The sequence below is a fragment of the Lampetra fluviatilis genome, chromosome 51 (assembly GCF_964198595.1).
Source record: "Lampetra fluviatilis chromosome 51, kcLamFluv1.1, whole genome shotgun sequence".
Taxonomy (NCBI): Eukaryota; Metazoa; Chordata; class Hyperoartia; order Petromyzontiformes; family Petromyzontidae; genus Lampetra; species Lampetra fluviatilis.
This window is the reverse complement of record NC_136325.1, coordinates 5,967,259-5,988,296: the sequence shown is the minus strand read 5'-3', so window position 1 is coordinate 5,988,296 and position 21,038 is coordinate 5,967,259. Positions and strand designations below refer to the sequence as shown.

The 21,038-nt window shown below is 47.8% G+C and overlaps 1 protein-coding gene across 1 annotated transcript in view; it reads left to right on the top strand.

Annotated features, from left to right (window-relative positions):
- Positions 1–21,038, top strand: part of TRAF3IP1 (TRAF3 interacting protein 1) — a 33,732-nt gene that overhangs the window by 827 nt on the left and 11,867 nt on the right. Inside the window, exons 2-12 of the mRNA XM_078878590.1 lie at positions 5,241–5,309; positions 7,147–7,308; positions 9,094–9,231; positions 11,769–12,052; positions 12,128–12,284; positions 15,526–15,582; positions 15,805–15,840; positions 18,082–18,184; positions 18,914–19,004; positions 20,093–20,176; positions 20,535–20,676. Coding sequence (XP_078734716.1) covers positions 5,241–5,309; positions 7,147–7,308; positions 9,094–9,231; positions 11,769–12,052; positions 12,128–12,284; positions 15,526–15,582; positions 15,805–15,840; positions 18,082–18,184; positions 18,914–19,004; positions 20,093–20,176; positions 20,535–20,676 — 1,323 coding nt within the window. The remainder of the gene's footprint in view (positions 1–5,240; positions 5,310–7,146; positions 7,309–9,093; positions 9,232–11,768; positions 12,053–12,127; positions 12,285–15,525; positions 15,583–15,804; positions 15,841–18,081; positions 18,185–18,913; positions 19,005–20,092; positions 20,177–20,534; positions 20,677–21,038) is intronic.

Below are 21,038 nucleotides of genomic sequence, written 5' to 3'. Positions count from 1 at the left end.
TAACTGTTATAACGATAACAGACTGAGTTGTAACACCAATCAGGCTCGCATACACTGCCTCATCACGGTAGGCAAACCTCGCATTACTACAATACCACTATTACATTATACACTATAACAATACCACTATTACAGTATACACTATAACAATATCACTATTACAGTATTCACTATAACTATGATAATATCACTATTACATTATACACTAGAACTATAACAATATCACTTTTACATTATACACTAGAACTATAACAATATCACTATTACATTATACACTAGAACTATAACAATATCACTTTTACATTATACACTAGAACAATATCACTATTACATTACACACTACAACTATAACAATATCACTACATTACTCACTACAACTATAACAATATCACTATTACATATATACACTACAACTATAACATCATAGTGTGCTGTGTAACACACTGTAGTGCCCAGGGTATTACTAAGAACGGCAGCGTTGTAACACTACATGCTCACACGACGTCATCACGGAGGCGAATCTCACGTAGCAATAGCTCTACATTATACACTACTACTACTATAACATTACAGCATTGTATAGTGATAAATGTGCAGCACGCTTCAGTAACTATCGACAGGGTTACGCGCTGTGTTCTAACACTGATCAGGCTCGCATACACTACGTCATCACGGAGGCGAGTTTCGCTTTACAATAGCATTACATTAAACAAAACTACTACACCATTAGAGTATTGTATATCAATAACTGTGCAACATACTACAGTGCCAACGGTGTTAATATCGGCACGGTAACGCGCTGTGTTGTAACACATCGAGCTCACATACACTACGTCATCACAGAAGCACGTCTCGCTATACAATCTCATTACATTGTACACAACTACTATAACACATTCCTGCGGAGGGAGCTGGTAGGAACGTTGGGTTGCTCGGTCAATGGCCAGGGTCAACGGCGGCGTGGTGTATTCCGCAAATATGCCCGACTGTGAGGGCGGGCACAAGCCGGCGTGAGTAGGTTAAACGTTGAGTTTTATAAGGGCACCACGGGGTGACCAGCCCCACCCTCCCCACCCAGCCCCTCCCCACTCTTCCCTCCCCACCCAGCCCCTCCCTCTACGACGGACGGACGGACACAATAATCCCCTGTGGGCTGGTGGAACCAGTGGGTTCCTACCAGTATAATCATACAATAACAACACACTGGAACACTCATTCTGCACTGCAGCAACAATATACTATATTTAAAAAAAACTTTGTTTATTTTAACCAGGTAAGGCCCACCGCTCTATACTGTATAGCTTTTTTTATTAGAAGTGACCTGACCACACAAATGATAGTTCACCGAGGCGGCTCACCGGCCAGACTCTCTAAACGCGCGATGATTCTAAATGTGGAGGGAAAAACCAGAGGAACCAGAGAAAAAAACCACGCGACCACGGGGAGAGAGACACGCAAACTCCAAATATAAAGGCGTCAGGGTCGGGATCGAACCCTCAAAAACATAACAACGATTCAAGAGCCGAATGGCTCACAGGGCTATACCTAATAAATGAACTTGAACTTGAACTCACGACCTCCTGAATACCTCGCGAGGTCATTAACATCTCACCACCATGTGCATAGCTCCCGTGGCTTCCTACTATTGGAAGGAGTAAACCTGCCGATGTTTTCATCTCCACCAATGTGGAAAATGGCCCAGGCGGTGTACGTTGTACACTTCAAACGAGATGTGAAATCTGCCCAGATTTATGCCTGACATGTAAAAAGGTCAATTATCGATTCGTAGTTGCTTTCTCTTGGGTTAGATCACGTAGGTATTCTTGGGTTTTTTCGGTAAAGTCACGTAGGTAAAAAATAAAAATTAATAAAATAAAAATCACGACGTTTCGGAGGCAACACAAGTTTCCGTCTTCAGGTGGAACCATCACAACACGCTTGCTGTATCAAGTAAATGAGAAATTCCAAGAGATCCGACCCCGTATATATACTGGTTGAGCGGGGAGGAGCCAGGACAGGCCCCCTTTTTATTATTATTCCCAAGAATATGAATCCTTGGAGTCACGAAAGCTTCAAATCTAGAATCACGTAGGTAGTTTCTTGTCCTTCCCCCGCACCTCCGATTAGCACGCTTGGCTACGTATGGTGCGAAAGAAGTTCAACATACATACGTCGGTACATTGTTAACTATAACCCTCCACCACCCGACGAAGCGAGGTTTCGTGATCTTCTACGCCGTGTTTATTTATGCGCAGAGGGTCGTCCCGCATGAAACTTTAACGAGCACGGTGGCAATGCCAAGCTGTATAATCCACCATGCCGCAGTTGTCACGACCAGTAGCTGGACTGTGCTGCGCTAAGTCTTGAGTCAGGTCTTCTCTCTCCGCTCAATCGAGTATGAGGTGGCGATCATCTCCCTGGACGCAATTAAGCCAGTGGTGGAGATTCTGCATTGCTATAGTGGGGCCAGTCTCTCCACAGGACAACCACATTTTATTATGTCTTTGAAGGGCGGGTTTGAGTGGGATAGTGTTAGACTTGCCCCTTTAATGTACCCGGCGATTACTCATTTCCTACCTGGTACCACGAGATAGTAATCGATTATTAATCGATAAATTCAACCTAAATTAATCCGTAATCACGATGACTAAAATTTAGTGAAAATCGTCCACTCTTATAATGAATCGCTTACAACCTCTGAAGAATTGACAATCATTTTATCATGCGGAAGATTCAATTCACCCTATCCTAGACTCAAGAATACATTTTAATTGGTGAAGCAGTGCGTCCTAACGTACATTGCGTCTTCTCACGATGCATCATTGCGTGGATGTTGTTCTCATCGGCTTGCATAAATAAATGACATTGCGAGCTCGGATAATAAGGATTACATGAGGAGCAAACAGATCGGAGGCACTCGTACGATATTCCAGAGAAGGAACTAATGAAGCCAAGTGAGAATGTGTACTTCTGTGTGTGTGTTCGTGTTCCCGATTCAGATGAACAGGAATGCGTTTGGTGGCTGTTGCGTAACAATTGGCGAAACACGTCTACCAACAAACCGTGTTGGCACTAGCAACAGTGTTGATGTGGCTTCGCTAATTGCTTCTTGGCTAGCTTCGTAATGGGACAAGGCATGTTGCAAAACGTGGCTCCGTTCTCTCCCGCGCTGCTCGGAGAGACAGCTGTTCTACCCTGTCCTCAAGTGTCCGTAGCGCAGGCTTTATCCCGGACTGATCGAGCGCAATTGCAAAGTTTATCCGGCCCTTGTGAGTCAAGCGGTCGGTTCGTAATCATCCAAATTGTCCTGCAGGCTCGCGTTGAAAAAATAACTCGGGCATCCCATTTGTGAGTCTTCTTGACTGTATGCTCGGAAGAGTTGTAGCCGATTTCAAATCGTTACCGCTCGTGTATGCGCTGACGTAGGAGGGATACGGCCGGCAGTGAACTTTTTGATGCAAAAATAAGAGAAAAAATAACGTAACACATTCGTCAAACAACTGCCTCGTAAGGAAATAATATGTATAATCGGCAAATGTCTTTGAGTTTTGTCGTTTGCACTTGTACACCACTACCAAAGTAGTATCACAAAATATATTTGTTTAATTTTAACGTAGACTCATGTCAGCTTTGACACTGGATGATGATGTGTAATAAGGCAGCAAAGTTTAGTTGGGTACATCCATACAAGAATTTTATACCAGGTGCGTGTCCATTGATACAGAAGTTCCTGTTGAAAGGGGGGGTATCTCAAGTTCAAGTTCATTTATTAGGTGTAGCCCTGTGAGCCATTCGGCTCTTGAATCGGGTGCAACCGCAAAAAACATGAACAAAAAATATCTTAAAGTGAATATGTGACTAAGTGCAAACAGAAAATCCAAGAAAAGACAGCAAAATGTTGCAGAAAAAACACCGTACACCAACGCTGTGTGCAAAAATCCAAGTGGGATGCAAGTCAAACAACAACAACAACAACCACAAGACAACTTAGATTAAGGCCATCAGTCTAACTCTGTACTACAACAACACAAACATGGCTAAACCAATACACTTTTCGAAATCACCAAAATAAAGCCATGAAAGCAATGAAAAAGCAATCGTAGGAACTGTGACGGAATTTTCTGCAGTGTGGAGAGATATAAAATAATCTCGGTGTGACAAACACAGACAACCCATTCATAAAAATCAACAAAGGCAAGTCAAAAATATATTCACGATACATATTGTGTGGGGATACTCATTAAACAACCTTTCAGCCATCCAGTTCATGCAGAAAGGTTGTGAACATGATGATCCGTGCAACGGTCGCTAATATTTAACAACATTGGTGTGCGTTTTTTGAGAGTCATCTCTTCCTATTTTTATTTTTACAGCAGCGGTCACGAATGACTTGATCTTCGTGCCTCTTGCACACTGGCCGACCCTAGTGATTCAAGTGGTAGGCTGTCGATTAGTAAACCACCTACTATAATGAAAAAGCTAATCATTCTACTTTTGATTTTAAATCCATATAGGTTAAAATGTTTTTCCAAAAGTTTTTTTTTTTACTTATTGGCTATGCCGGGTGGTGGTGGTGGGTAAATGACACATTCATATTTACGCGATTTAACCCAAATTTTTTTTTCGTTTATGAATAATATTGGTCGCGAAAGCCTGCGTGTTCAATTGGTCAAATGTCAAACGGCCTTCCACTTAAATTTGTGGGTTTGGCTGCTGTCTTGCACAGCGCGTGCAATTGTTTCCGTTTGTCTGTATTATAACAATGGTTGCGATACAACATCGGTGACTTATTATCTGAACCGATCCTGGGCCCTCCCCTAGATCGACTGAGCCTCAAATGAGTACCCGGTGCGGTGTGTGACCAGTGCCACTGGGGAGATGGAGGCGGTCGGACGTGTGGGGCTGGCCAACACGCCTGACCGCCCTTGTGTGCCGTGCCGGTTTTCATCGCTGCTGCTCGCTAACAGCACTTGCCCCAACAAGCTGTTAAGGCTATACAGGGGAGATCTTTATCTTTGGTGGTGATGATGGTGGTGGTGATGATGGTGGTGGTGGTGATGATAGTGGCACTGGTTAAGCAGTTGAAGTCTTCCTCGCGCTGAATGATTTTCAAACCCCTTAATTTCACTAGTAAAAAAAACACAATCGTTATAATACGCGCAAAGGCAACAACGATGAACAATGCCGTCCGTCTGACCTTGACCTGGTTGTTGTGTGGTTTATTTTCTTTTATCCTGCAGGTGATCCGCACAACTGGGTTCATGAAGGGACTTTACGGCGAGTCGGATATGAAATCGGATAACGTGAAGGTACACACCAATTCCTCGTTTCCGTTGCCTCCGATGACAGCTTGCCAACTTCTTCTTCTTCTTGGTTCTTTCGGTAAAGTCACGTAGAAGGAAAATAATAAAATAATAAAAATAAAACATAATAAAATAATTCTCACGACGTTTCGGCCACAACGCAAGCAGCCGTCCTCAGGTGAAGAACAGGTCTGTCGGAAAGACAGCGTCACCTGAGGACGGCTGCTTGCGTTGTGGCCGAAACGTCGTGAGAATTATTTTATTATGTTTGATTTTTATTATTTTCCTTCTACGTGACTTTACCGAAAGAACCGTGAAGATGAATCTCTGCAGTCACGAAAGCTTTAAATCGAAGCTTGCCAACTGTTCCCCGTTCAGTTCGCTTCCGTGTCCCTGGCTGACTTGCGGCGTTGAGCGGGTGGCCCTTCAGTGTTGAGTGAGCGAGGTCAGTGGAGGATTACTCTTCAGAAGGGTTTGAGTGGTGGAGTGATCGTCCAGGGCCCTTTCACTGACATGGCGTGAGGCCGTGTTTAATGGCCGGAAAGGGATGTTTAGTTACAACTCCTAAGGCGTAGTAGTAGGTTTTTACCCTTTTAAACTGGTACAAAACTGACACCTTTATTCAAGGCATCATGTTTGCAATAACCACAACACAAGTAGTCAATAAAGCAAACAAAAAGAAGCAACTCTGATAATGATAATAATATGCACTGTCCTTGAAGTTGATTGGTCCACACCCGAGACGGCTTTCTTTAGAGCCTAGTCCCCATTGTAATTGGGGTTTTATGGGGATTAAATAATTGTTTAAATATCGGCAGTGGAGTGAGACCCCATTGTGCACCGCTCACCATATTGTAACCCCTCGCTTTAACGCGCGTTCAGCGGTGCGATACGGTACGCGGAATGATGCAGTACGAGTTATTTGTCACGCGATCTCACTGCACGTGCGAAGTCGTACATCGTATCTGGCCAAACTGTATCGTTGCACAGGAGAGGGAGGCCAAGGTCACCTTTGTGACATGACGCGAGGCTGTGTTTAATGGCCAGAAAATTGATGTTTAGTTACGATGCCTACAGCGTAATTGGGTTTTATTGGGATTTAAATTATTGCTTAAATGTCGCCATCGGAGCGAGCCCTCATTGTACAACGCTCGCTACACGGTAACTCCTCGCGCAACGCGTGGTGTTCGCATTACAACGTGTTTTCGCTGTAAGGCGGTTCTTCCAGATATAACAATAGGTTTTACCCTTTCTGGCAATAAAACAGGAGGTGTTAAGATATTCTTAGGTTTTTCGGTAAAGTCACGTAGGTAAATAATTTTTTTTTTTATGAAAGTAAAATAAAATAAAAATCACGACGTTTCGGAGGCAACACAAGCTTCCGTTGCCTCCGAAACGTCGTGATTTTTATTTTATTTTACTTTTATTAATTTCGATTTTTTTTTACCTACGTGACTTTACCGAAAAACCGAAGAATATGAATCCTTGCAGTCACGAAAGCTTCAAATCTAGGTGTTAAGATGTTAAAACACCAAACAGAAACCTTTTACAAGGAATCATATAACTGCATTAACCACATATACTTGTTGTGAGCATGCAAACAAATACTCTGGTTGCATTGTTTTTGAAACCGATTGGTCCACACCAGAGACCGCTTTCTTTAGAGCGTCATCTCAAACAGTGTCAGACCAGAGGATGCCAAAAGGCGAACAGCACAAAGACAATTCACTATCGGGACATTGAGAGCTCGGAGTGAGCCACTCAATGATCCGTCCCGCGACCTCACCGCACGTGCATGCGTAGCAGCACACATCGTATCGCGCCAAACTTTATCGTTGCACAGGAGAGGGAGGCCAAGATCACCTTCCTGCAGAAGGCCATCGACGTGGTGGCGATGGCGTCGGGGGAGGCCGTGCCGGTGCGTCCGTCCAAGATCGTGGCCGGCCACGAACCGGAGAGAACAAACGAGTTCCTGCAAGCGCTCGCACAGTGCTGCCTCAGCAAGGTGGGGGCGGTGGGATGGCAGCGTCACGCAGCCACGGTGGCGAGATGTTGATTACCTCGCCTGGTATGCAGGAGGAACTCGTGGGTTCGATCCCCGACCCTGACGATGCCTGTTGTATGTGGAGTTTGTGTGTCTCTCTCTCTCGCTCGTCATCATCACGGTGGCTAGGAGATGTTAACTACCTCGGTTGGTATACAGGAGGTCGTGGGTTCGATCCCCGACCCTGATGATGCCTGTTGTATGTGGGGTTTGTGTGTTCTCTCTCGCTCATCATCATCACGGTGGCTAGGAGATGTTAACTACCTCGCCTGGTATGCAGTAGGTCGTGGGTTCGATCCCCGACCCTGACGCTTGTTGTATGTGGAGTTTGTGTGTTCTCTCTCGCTCGTCATCATCACGGTGGCTAGGAGATGTTAACTACCTCGCCTGGTATGCAGTAGGTCGTGGGTTCGATGCTGTATAGTTGGAGTTTGCCTTTCCCTCTCTTTTTAAATCCTTTATATTAAGTTCGCTTGCTTGCTTACGACCGTGTAAATCTTGCGGTCGTTTTTTAAACCACTTCCCGTGATCCAATCGAGCTGACATTTTCCACACAGACTCGTGCGTGACAATGTTTGTGAATTTTTTTTCTCAAAATTTTACACTTTTTAGGCAAAAAAAATTATTTTACATTTATTCAAATAGAACTCATTCATGGCTTTGGCTGAACGTCACAGTGTAGGAGCCCAGAGCGTAACCCCTCCACAGGCCGTGGCGGAGTAGCGCAGTTGGTAGCGCCCTCGCTTCCCATGCCAAAGGTCGCGGGATCGATCCCCGCGTCCTCCACAGGCGAATATATTTTTTAAATCCTTTATATTAAGTTCACTTGCTTGCTTGCTTAGGACCGTGAAATTCTTTCGGTCGTTTTTTAACCCACTTCCCGTGATCCAATCGAGCTGACATTTTCCACACAGACTCGTTGTGCGTGACAATTAATGTTCGTGAACATTTTTTCCCAAAATTTTACACTTTTTAGGACAAAAAAATTATATTTAATTACCAATTGCTTAATGGTGGCAGGCAATCATCTGACCCATAGGTGGCGGCCATCTCAAGCCAGAGGACGAGAGGACTCTAGCCGCCACGCATATAAAGGATTTATAGTGAAAAACTTTGTTTTTACGGGTTATACTTTTTCGTTCCCCGTGGTCGCATGTTTTTTTCTCCGGGTCCTCCGGTTTTAGCCTCCACATTTAGAATCGATATGCGTTTCAAATATTTGCTCGCTATACATTTTTGCACAGTAAGCCACTTCGTTGGGCTATCATTTGTGGCCAGGTCGCTTCTGAAAAAGAGCTATACAGTGGGGCTTACCTGGTAAAATAAAAAATAGTTTAGCTGCATCAACATCTGGGACGCACGTTTAATGCACGCTAATACGTGTCTAATATAATCTGCTACCACAGCTGGATGAGCATCGTCCCATGCCCTGTTGGGGGAGGGGGGGAGGGAAGGATTGTCGGGATTGATTTGACCGTACGGACGGACGTACATTGAACTTCTTTCGCACCGTATGTAGCCAACCGTGCATATTGGAAGTGCTGTGACGAATCACCACACCCCCGGCTTCCTCCCTTAATTGTTTCCACTTTCCTCCGCCTTGTACCACTCTGCTCAAGTAGTGTCCTCATGTCGTGTGTCGTTGTAGCCGCACAGCACAACGCTGGATCTTGCCGCGCTGCCCTCAGCCGAGCCTGCGCATGACGCTGTTGTGTCTCCCCCCCCTCGCACCCCCTCCCACCGCAGCTGCCGAGCGAGGACGCAGTGAGACGCGTGCTCGCCGGGGAGAAGCCCGACGCCAAGCCCGACGCCAAGAGCGGCGCCGCACCGGCGAAGTCGCAGGGCAAGGAGAACCGCGACGAGCGCCCGTCGCGGCAACGAGAGGTGGGCCGCCCCGTCACCGCCCCTTCAACGGCGCGTCACGTCCCGTCACCGCCGCCGCTCTACTCCGTGCGGTGGTCGCCTTACCGGCGGCGGCGGTGGAGCCAGATGCCCGCGAGATTCTGATGCCGGGTCGTGGTGGACGTTCCGGACAATCGGAATGGAAATATTCATACTCATAGTGTTTTTCGGTAAAGTCACGTAGGTGAAGAAATGAAATTAAAGTTCATAAAAAATAAAATAAAATTTTTATTTTATTTTTCTAAATTTTAATTTCATAATAAAAATAAAATACTTTTATTATTTTATTTTTTATTAATTTTCATTTCATTTTTTTACCTACGTGACTTTACCGAAAAAACTAAGAGTATGAATCCTTGCAGTCACGAAAGCTTCAAATCTAGAATCGGAATATTCATTTATTTCTACGGTTTGATCCCCTGCGACTCGGTCGCAGTTGCGTTCATGAAGAAACACCGCGTGATGGAAAAATGGCGTTATAATAAGGAATGTAATAATATAGGGGGTAAAGCACAGTGCGCGGCAATGCGTGAGATTCGTACGCAGGCCGAACAAACACTGAGGTGCGTGGGTAGCGTCGAGAACAGGGGTGTCCAATCTTTTTGCAAAGAGGGCTACATTTGATAAAGCGAAGATGCCCGGGGGCCAATAGTTCCTTTTGACATTGTTTTAACCACAAAAGTTACGTGGAAACACACACTGTTACAAAACAATTTTCATTGTCACAATTACCTTTATTTTTCAAATGACAATGTAACCAAATATAAGCCACTCAGGCAGACGGGAACAACTCTAAAAACGCAATTCTGCCTTTCATTCAGTCAGATAACATTGAACAAACTGTATAGAATACCTTAAATTTCCATGAGTTGTATGATGTATTTATTCTGACAGAGCTGGCGAGCCATAAATAACACGTTATAAGACCGAAGCTGCGGGCCGTATGAAATCTGCCCGCGGGCCGGGCTTTGGACATGCCTGGTCTAGAAGCATCAACTAGTGGCATGTGTGAGGCTACACCGAGGTAGACGTTACCACCGCTTATTCCCACTTGCGCGACGTGGTTCCGTTCACTCGATCGCGTTATATTCAATTTGCATCCGCGTTATAAAAAAACCTGTTCCGTAATTACACTAGGCTCTAAGGAAAGCTGTCTCGGGTGTGGACCGATCAACTTCAAGGACAGTGCATACATTATCAGAGTTGTGTGTTTTGTTTGCATTATGACTGCAGGTATTGTGGTCTATGCAAACATGACTCCTCGTAAAAAAGGTGTCAGTTTTGTTGCCAGATAGAAGGGTAAAAAAACAATTATCATATTTTTTACTGGCAAATGAGGTTCCAATGGTACATTAGTCGCGTTACATCCAACTCGCGTTTTGAAAACAACACGCGGCGTTCTAGGAGAACGGACTGTCCTGGAGGAATCCGATGATCATCGCCAGCCCGCCCCACACCCCCCCCCCGTCCTCTGGGGGTTTGTCAAAATCGGCACGGCTTGGATGGAGTGGTCCTCGCCGTGGAAATGTGGAGTTTCCGCGGCTAGCTCAAGGCTGTGAGTGGAGGTGAACGTCGCACCGAGAGCGTATCTTTCCACCGCTGCACGGAAACGACAATGCAGTTATATTTTTTGGTTTTTGATCGGATTTTTGTTCCAGTGTACTGTTGTACAGCTCCATTGGAACCTCATTTGCCAGTAGAAGAATATGATAATTGTTTTTTTTACCCTTTTATCTGGCAACAAAACTGACACCTTTTGCTTACCCCGAGCTCTCATACTCTGATGGTGCATTGTCTTTGAGTTGTGCGCCTTTTGGCGTCATGTGGTCCAACACCATGTGAGACTAGGCTCTAAGGAAAGCTGTCTCGGGTGTGGACCAATCAACTTCAAGGACAGTGCATACATTATCAGAGTTGTGTTTTTTGTTTGCATTATGACTGCAGGTATTGTGGTCGATGCAAACATGACTCCTCGTAAAAAAGGTGTCAGTTTTGTTGCCAGATAAAAGGGTAAAAAACCAATTATCATGTTGTACAGCTCTTCGTCAATCTACTGCGAGATGATAGTCTCCCCCTCCCCCACACCTTTTGGGTGGTGGAGGTTATTTCACCACGGTTCACCACGCTGTTCAGTGAGGGATGATGAAGGCGGGGAGCAAACAAGTACAGTACAACAATTTCATTGATCTGCATTGCCTTCGCTGCCCAACCACAGAGGCAGTTGGGAGACGCTCTGACATTGTGCTTAGAGGATAGCTAGCAAGCCCACACAAGTCCTTTGGACGTGACCGTCCATCCGTCCGTCCCTCCCCCCAGCCAGCCCTCGCCAGACCGACGCCATCGCCAGCTTTGCTGGCTGGGTGGAATTGACCCCCAATCTGCCGTCACCTAACCGTGCCGTGGGCGTTTCGGCGGCGCTGCGCGTGTCAAATCCGTTGTCGCTCTCACGCGACGCGTTCTGCGCGTCGATGGTTACCGCCGTCTGCCGGCTCGCGTTTTCGTCCGCGTCTCTTGGGCAGACCAAGAAGGAGGTGGAGTTCAAGGAGCCCTCGGGCAGCCGCGAACGCCAGGAGAAGGAGGCCTCCTCGCAAGACAGGCACCATCGCGACAGGGACAAGGACAAGAGCAAGGAGGGAGACAAAGACAGCAAGGGCAGGGAGAGGGAAAGAGAGCGGCACGCGGCCAAAGACGGCGAAAGGGACCGAGAGAGGACGAAGGACGGGCATCGCGACAGAGACTCGGAGCGGAGGCGGGAGAAGGAGAGCAACGCGGAGGGCTCCAAGGAGCGGGAGAGGGGCGGGGAGCGCGGGGAGAGGGGCGGGGAGCGCGGGGAGAGGGGCGGGGAGCGCGGGGAGAGGGGCGGGGAGCGCGGGGAGAGGGGCGGGGAGCGCGGGGAGAGGGGCGGGGAGCGCGGGGAGAGGGGCGGGGAGCGGAAGGACAAGGACGAGCGAGGAGACCGTGTGGCCGCGGGAAGCAGCAAAGACAAGGACAGGCGGAGGGACAAGCAGCGCGACGAAGAGAAAAAAGATAAAAAGGTGAGCGGGGGACGTAAGCTGCAGTCGATGGGTGGGGGAGGTTGGGAGTGGGGGGTCGCTTCCTCTCTGCAGCTGACCCCGCTGTCAATTCGTTCCCCGTGTTCAAGTGCAGGCTACAGGACCTTACTCTTCCACTCTGACTATGACTGTCTCTATCAAATGTTTGCGCATGTCCACTTCTGTTTCGGTACAGCGACCTGACTTGTGGTGGGTCGTACAAAGTAGTAACAGCAACAAAATAATATTTTTCGATTTAAAGCTTTCGTGACTGCAGGGATTCATCTTCTTGGTTCTTTCGGTAAAGTCACGTAGAATGGAAATAATAAAATAATAACATTTAAACATAATAAAATAATTCTCACGACGTTTCGGCCACAACGCAAGCAGCTGTCCTCAGGTGAAGAACAGGTCTGTCTTCCCGACAGAGAATTATGTTATTATGCTTTATTTTTATTATTTTATTATTACCATTCTACGTGACTTTACCGAAAGAACCAAGAAAACAAAATAATAGTTAAAATGTTCAGCCCTTTTTGAAGGCCTTCCCATGCTGTATTTGTTGTCATTGGCGTTACTTAATCCTTTCCCGTTCCGAGACTTCTGCCAGTTGCAGGGTGGGGGTCCCGTTCACCGCCGAATCTCGGAACGCGCGAGCGACTCGGCTTAATTTAATTTCGAGAGGCATAGTGGCGATATTTTTAAACGGATTGTACTCAATGCGGGCGCCAGACTCTGCCACGCGCCCTCCCACATGGCCTTGTGGGTGCTTCGGTCCCGTTAAAGTTATTTTATTTTAGTTTTTCTTCCGATTATGTACACGTACGTCATCGGAATGTTGAAAGGGTTAACAATCCTTCACGTTGGTGAGTGCACGATATCAAGTTCAAGTTCATTTATTAGGTATAGCCCTGTGAGCCATTCGGCTCTTGAATCGGGTGCAACCGCAACAAACAAAAAACTAAAACATGAACAAAAAACATCTTAAAGTGAATATGTGACTGAGTGCAAACAGAAAATCCAAGAAAAGACAGCAAAACATTGCAGAAAAAAACACCGTACACCAACGCTGTGTGAAGGGGAAGACCAGGTCCGCTTCAGATCTCACTCGCCACTGGTATTCTCCGTGCCCAGGAATCGAACTCGGGTCACTGGGTTTACAGCGCAGCGTTGTAACCCACCGCTCCACCTCTCCCGCAAACAGACCATCGGGCCCGTGTATATATGAACGTTGATTTTAAAAAAACAGACTATAAATAACCTGAAGCGAAACTCAGGTCGGCTTCTGCGCACTCGGTCGAGAAGTCACCCTGTCTGCCCTCACCATAGCTGCGGTCACAGCCCACGGGCCACTAATGGGATCGGTGAAGCGAGGTTCACGGTGGAGAGATGTTCACGACCTCGCTTGCTATACAGGAGGTCGTGGGTTCGATCCCAACCCCCCCGAGGCCTGTATATTTGGAGTTTGCGTGTCTTTCTCCCCTTGTTGTCGAGCGGATTTTTCTCCGGGTCCTCCGGTTTTTCCCCTCCACATTTAGAATCAACATCACGCTTTTAGCGTATTTGGCCGCTATAAATTTCCACGCGATGATAAGCCACTTCGTTGAGCCGTCATTTGTGATGTCCAGATCGCTTCTGAAAAAGACCTACGTAGCTTAAGTGGGACTTACACCTGGTAAAATGTAAAATAGTTTAGCAGTTTAGTTTTGCATTGCTGCGGTCACACCCCTGCGGGCAGCTAATGGGATCAACGGAGCGAGCCTCTTATTTATTTAACTTGGGTGAGGGCTTTTGAGTTACAAGGCCTCCCCCCCCCCCCAGCCACCACCACCACCCCCCCTCCGGCACTTGAGCAATGCAAACCAGGCCAAGGCAACTTAACGGTGACTCCGGCCGGCAAAACGGACGAGCTGGTGCCCCACGGAGGGTGACTGCAGAGCTGTGGTGCCAAGAAAATGGGATTGAAATTAAAACTATTTGAAGGTTTACCAGGTGAGGCCCACTTGAGCTCTTTTGTCAGGAAGTGACCTCTTGATATGCAAATTATTTTTGTCAAGGCGCCCCTTCCCCCCCCCCCCTTCCAACCCAGCTTAAATATACGCTCCAAGCATGGTGCTGTTTCATTCAGACGCTGTCTCCCCGACAGACCTGGTCTTCACCTGATGACGGCTGCTTGCGTTGTGGCCGAAACGTCGTGAGAATTATTTTATTATGTTTTATTTTTATTATTTTATTACTTCCCTTCTACGTGACTTTACCGAAAGAACCAAGAAGATGAATCCCTGCAGTCACAAAAGCTTTAAATCGAAATTTAGATGGGTTGTTAACGATATTTGTTTACTTTCCCGAAAAGGAAATGGCATTCGGAGCCCGTACAGCCTTCGGATGTTCCGGTTTAATGTCAAAAACAAATTGTCGTGAACCGAAAAAACCTCGGCTGTATTCATTATCGATCGGTTCACCGGATTGTTGAAGATAGAACCGGGGAGCGGTGCCATTCACCCCCCCCCCAGCTCTGCACATCGCTCCCACGTCACGGTTCGGTGTCACAATTCCATTCAGGAATTCTGTTGTGTTTTTTAATCGTTTTTTTCATATTGAACAAGAGCACCGACAGGGGGTACAGCCTGCCCCGTGGGCGACGAGGCCCCCATGGTCCCGGGGTGATTTGGGCAGATGATTCCGTTTGTTAACATTGCCGCAAAAATGGCAGAAACTCCGGGCGACACGCAGCGTTGGTTTGTGAACCCGACTCGTGAAACGTGTGCGAATTGCTTGAAGAAAAAAAACATTAATTCGTACAGGGTTTGAAGCGTGCGTCGCAACCTTCTCATTGATACATTTATATTTTTTGATCAATATATGCATCATTCCACTGATTCTATCTCGTAAATAAACCATGCACCGAGTTTTACTTGCTCAGCCGCTGAGCGTATTTCCGTCGTACACAAAAATAGAATGTAATGTTCAACTTCCTTCACACCGTACTTAGCCAACCCCATGCTGATCAGAGGTAAGGGTTGGGATCGAACTCACAATCTCCTGTATACCAGGCGAGGTAGTTAACATTTTGCCACTGTGAGATGTTGGTATGTGGTTAGCGGTTGGCTCCAACCACATACCAAAGACATTGCTGCTGCTGCTGCTGCTGTTATTGTTGAACTTGTGCGTGGACTCACCCGTACTCTTGAGGAGACCCCACCATCTCTTGCTGCTGCCGCTTGCTGTGTTGTGTGTGACCCAGTCCAGAGACAGGGAGCCGCCGACTGCAGCTACTTCGGAAGACGCACGAGGGCTGGAGGTGAGTGACTGTGGCTTGCACGGGGGAGGGAGGCTTCCTGGAACACTTCCCTCCTTACCCAACGCTCCGTGAATGGCGCATTTCTATTGGGGTCCGTCTCTCACACGCTTTGTTCTTCGAGCTTTTACCATTGTCGATCACTTCACGGCTTCAAGTAACCCAGTGTCAAGACGAGTGTGCTCGTGCGTGCGTGCGTGCCTGTCTTTCTCATTCTGTCGCAAGCCTGCGTCTGAGCCTGCCGATGCTGTGGATTTTGAGGTATTTTACTTTCACCATCTGCACCTTGAATTCAAAGGAAGACGCGACCCAAACTGTGTTTTAAGCCATTCCATTACACCGACATTGTCGATAAGTTCCAACCGCTGGTCACTCGGCACCTTAAAAAAGGCCTGCCCATGCTGGGTCTGTCATTGGGGGTTGTTTGACCATGCTGTGTTATGCTACTCGGTGCAGGATGTTCAAACACCAAATAGAAACCTTTTGCAAGGAGTCAAGTCTGCATTAGCCGCACGTGGTGAACATGTAAACAAACACGCTCTGAAGGGCTAAACCCATTCTTATTCATGGTCATACTTTGATAATGGGAAACAAAGTCCCATGATATTCATAATAAAGCTTTTTGGGTTATTTATAAATGTATCGTAACCCTCCACCGCCCGACACGGCCAAACAGTAAAAAATATGTCACGTTTACAAAGGACAAATAGTTCACTACTTTAGCCCACCGGTGTGTTGAAGAGTGAATCAACATCATTTTAAATTTTGAGTAGCACGACGTTTCGCTGGTAATTACATCCGGCTTCATCGGGCAATTTGCCAGAATGGTGAAGCCCTCCACTGGCTCCCGGTCTTAAATAGAGCAGCAGCAGGGTGATGTCATCTTTTAACTCGATCTGGTGCAGAGATTTGATATATTGTCTGCTGTACATTTCCACGTGATACGCCACTTTGTTGAGCGGCCATTTGTGGTAGCCAGGTCACTTCTGAAAAAAATAAGTAATATTTAAAAATACTTTTTTTAAAACACGCTTTAATGAAATGTACCGCGCTCGTAATGGCAAAACTCCACGACTCCAGGAAGTGGCCCCGAAGCTTGCCATAATGTAAGGGGCCGTGGTGATTTACAGCCAACGTCAGTTGAGCGTGGACAATTAGACCCAAGCCGAAACATAACATATAAAAAAGATGGTTTGAAAATATTTATTTTAATTTTTAATGATGGAATATAGTATTGTCATCAGTATGACATAAGTATACTAAGTTTGCAGTCGATACCACATTGGGAAGTGGGTAAAAATTTAGTTACAAGATTTGAGGATACAACAACAACAGACAGAGTGAGTTAATAGAAAGCGTGTAAAAGAGCTCTAGGTGATGGTGGAGGCAATGCTTACCCAGAGCTCTCATACTCTGATGGTGCATTGTCTTTGAGTTTGCGCCTTTTGGCGTCATCTGGTCCAACACCATGTGAGACTAGGCTCTAAGGAAAGCTGTCTCGGGTGTGGACCAATCAACTTCAAGGACAGTGCATACATTATCAGAGTTTTTTTTTCGTTATGACTGCAGGTATTGTGGTCTATGCAAACATGAATGACTCCTTGTAAAAAAGGTGTCAGTTTTGTTGCCAGATAGAAGGGTAAAAAAACAATTATCGCAAGGGCAGTCGTTTAGATTCAAAATGTTCAGTGAGCATTTGAACGTGCGTTGTAACGTCTTGCGTTGCGTAGGCCCCACGTTGTTTTCTCGCGAGATAATAGCGCGTCGTTCTTTGGGGCCAGGTCTTCCGTTGAGCATGTTCTTACGCCGTTGTCTCCGTAGTGCGCCGGTTGTCAGCTTTTCTTGTTTAGTTTGTTTCCGTTTAGAACTGCGTTCTGTGTTTAGTTTGTTGTCCTGGCCCCCCACCCCCCGCATCTCCGATTATATCCACGGTTGTCTACGTACGATGCGAAAGACGTTCAACATACAGTAAAACCTTGGATTGCGAGCGTAATTCGTTCCGGAAACGTGTTTGTAATCCAAAGAACTCGTACATCAGTTGTGATCACGTGACGCTCGGCAGACAAAGCGTACACACGTGCTACTCGTATTGCAAAACCTCGCTCGTTTATCAAATTAATATTTACTTAAAATTTTTGCTCGTCTCGCAAAACACTCGCAGACCATGTTACTCGCAAGCCAAGCTTTTACTGTACATGCGTACATCTTCACGATACATGCGGCGTGGCAATCGGGTAGGGTACGGGTACCCGATTGCCACCTCTGGGATGAAGCCATGTTGCAGGCGCGGGTGGGTTGATTCTAGGAACTTGAATTGTGAGAAGAGACAAGACGTTGGGAAATGAGTGACAAACGGTGATTCACCAGTGACTCACGGCCTACCCGTACCCGTACCCGGCCGCACCAGGGTAGGGTACGGGTATCGGGTACCCAGTTGCGACCTCTGGGACTCGGTGACGGTCATGCCACGTGCGACTGCTCTGTTGCCATGTTTTGCCGCAGGCGGGGAGCCCGGCACGGGTGGTGCGGCCGCCCACAGCCAAGGGCCACCGTAGACGGCACCGCGACGTCGTCACCAACGACGCCGCCGCCGCCGCTGACGAAGGTGGGGCCCCGGGAGGCCACCGGTGCGGCTGGCCTCACGGTGGGGCGTGCGCGGCGAGCGAACGTCGGCGCCGCTGCGAGGCTCGGGCACCCGGGAGTCTCGCGGCTCTCTTTCAGGAGGGTCCCACGAAGTTTTTTTCGCAGTCGTCGGGGTTGCGACGATTGCTGCGTGTATTCTAACAACGCAATTGCATCGCTTACAGCATCGTGCGTCCTTTGTCGTTATCCGTCGCCTCTCAGCCTTCGCCTCCACCGCCTACAGTGAGGAAAACAAGTATTTGATCTCCTGCTGATTTTGTACGTTTGCCCACTGACAAAGAAATGATCAGTCTATGATTTAATGGTAGGTTTATTTGAACAGTGAGAGACAGGATAACAACAACAAAATCCAGAAAAACGCATGTCAAAAATGTTATAAATTGATTTGCATTTTAACGAGGGAAATAAGTATTTAACCAAAATCAGCAGGGGATCAAATACTTTTTTCCCTCACTGTACTACTACCCTTTAAAGCGCTTCCATATCCTTCAGTCGCACCTTTCAGGAACGCATCCCCCACGTAAACCGGTAGTATTGCTGTCGTTGCCCGCAACGCATTCATCTCCAGCGTCGGGCCAGGGCGCACCGAGCCGTGCTCCCGCGTAGGGGTTAACGGGGATGAACGCGAGTCGCTTCGGCGGCAGGCTTGTCGCTCGTGAGCCGAAGCGAGTGAATCGTTCCCGCATCGCAGAGGCGGAGGGCGCGCAGAAGGAGGAGAAGGAGGAGGAGGGAGCGCGGGTGAACGGCGAGGCTGCTGATGTTGCTGCGCTACCGCTACAGAGGTGCGGACGCATGAGCACACGCTAGTGTACACGAGAGCACACACACTAGTGTACACGAGAGCATACACTAGTGTACACGAGAGCGCACACGCTAGTGTACACGAGAGCGCACGCTAGTGTACACGAGAGCACACACACTAGTGTACATGAGAGCGCACGCTAGTGTACACGAGAGCGCACACGCTAGTGTACACGAGAGCACACGCTAGTGTACACGAGAGCACACACACTAGTGTACATGAGAGCGCACACGCTAGTGTACACGAGAGCACACGCTAGTGTACATGAGAGCGCACACGCTAGTGTACACGAGAGCATACACACTAGTGTACACGAGAGCATACACCCCAGCGCGTACACACTTGCGTACATGAGTGCGGACACATGAGGGTACGGACTTGCGTACACACACGCGATTCCTGCTCACGGTTATCTGAACCGGTCCTGGGCCTCCCTTAGGTCCACTCAACCTCTAATAAGTACCTGGTGCGGTGTGTAAAAACATCCCCACTGGGGAGACAAAGGTGGTCGGGCGTGGTGCTGGCCAACCACCCCCTTGCGTGCCGTGTCGGCCTTCATAAGTGCTTGCTAACAGCACTTGCCCTAACAGTCTGTTAAGGCTATAAGGGGAATCTTTGTCTTTGTTTGCGCGCTCTGTGCTGTGTGCGTGTGTGCGTGTGTGTTTGCGTGTGTGCGCGCGTGTGTGTGTGTGCGTGCGTATGTGTGTGCGTGTGTGCGTGTGTGTGCGTGTGTGCGTGTGTGTGTGCGTGTGTGTGTGCGTGTGTGTGCGTGCGTGTGTGTGTGTGTGCGCGTGTGCGCGTGCGTGCGTGTGCGCGTGTGTGCGCGTGTGTGTGTGTGTGTGTGCGTGTGTGTGTGTGCGTGTCTGTGCGTGTGTGTGCGTGTGTGTGCGTGTGTGTGTGCGTGTGTGTGTGCGCGTGTGTGTGTGCGCGTGCGTGCGTGCGTACGTGCGTGTGTGTGCGTGTGTGTGCGCGCGTGTGTGCGTGTGTGTGTGTGCGCGTGTGTGTGTGTGTGCGTGTGTGTGTGTGCGTGTGTGTGTGTGTGCGTGTGTGCGTGTGTGCGTGTACTAGGAGGCCCCCGCGCCCCAGCAGCGCCCGCCCAGCTGCACCGAGAATCCGACGTCAGGAGAGCGCCGAGACGCATCCGACCGAGAGGTAACGAGGCATCGCCGTGGCGACCCCAACCCTCGCGGTCCCCCCACAAACTCGGCCGAGTCTCTCCATCTTCGTATTTTTGTGTGTGCGTGTATCGCTGTCGCTGTGTGCATCATTCTCTCACTGTGTGTGTGGTGCGTATGGTGGTCTCTGTGTGTACGTGTATCTTCGTATTTCTGTGTGTGCGCGTGTATCGCTGTCGCTGTGTGCATCATTCTCTCACTGTGTATGTGTGGTGCGTTTGGTGGTCTCTGTGTGTACGTGTATCTTCGTATTTCTGTGTGTGCGCGTGTATCGTTGTCGCTGTGTGCATCATTCTCTCACTGTGTGTGTGTGTGTGCGTATTTGCCGAGCTCAGGACGGGGAGTGCCAAGGCCGTGGCCAACGTCATCGTGGAAGGAGGCAGGAACTCCGACGGCGGCGACGATGACGATGACGAGCAGTTCGTGGTTGCTGAGTCGGCGCCAGCTACCTCGGACTCGCTCGACGCCGCAGGACCCGTGAGTTCCACGTCACCAGAATGAGAATATTTATTTAGACTGGAGGAGGAGGAGGAGGAATCCGATGAGCTATGAAGCTATTTTTTTTCACAGATGTCCTGTAGGGGGGCGCAGGGTAAGAACGTTACAACAAACAATACAAAAAGCACGATAGGGGTGGAAAGGTAAAGGAAAGGTAAAAAAAAATCGCCTAAATACGTACAAATAAAACTAAACTATAATCTCGATTTAAAGCTTTCGTGACTGCAGGGATTCATATTCTTGGTTATTTCGGTAAAGTCACGTAGAAGGGAAATAATAAAATAATAAAAATACAACATTATAAAATAAAATTCTCACGACGTTTCGGCCACAACGCAAGC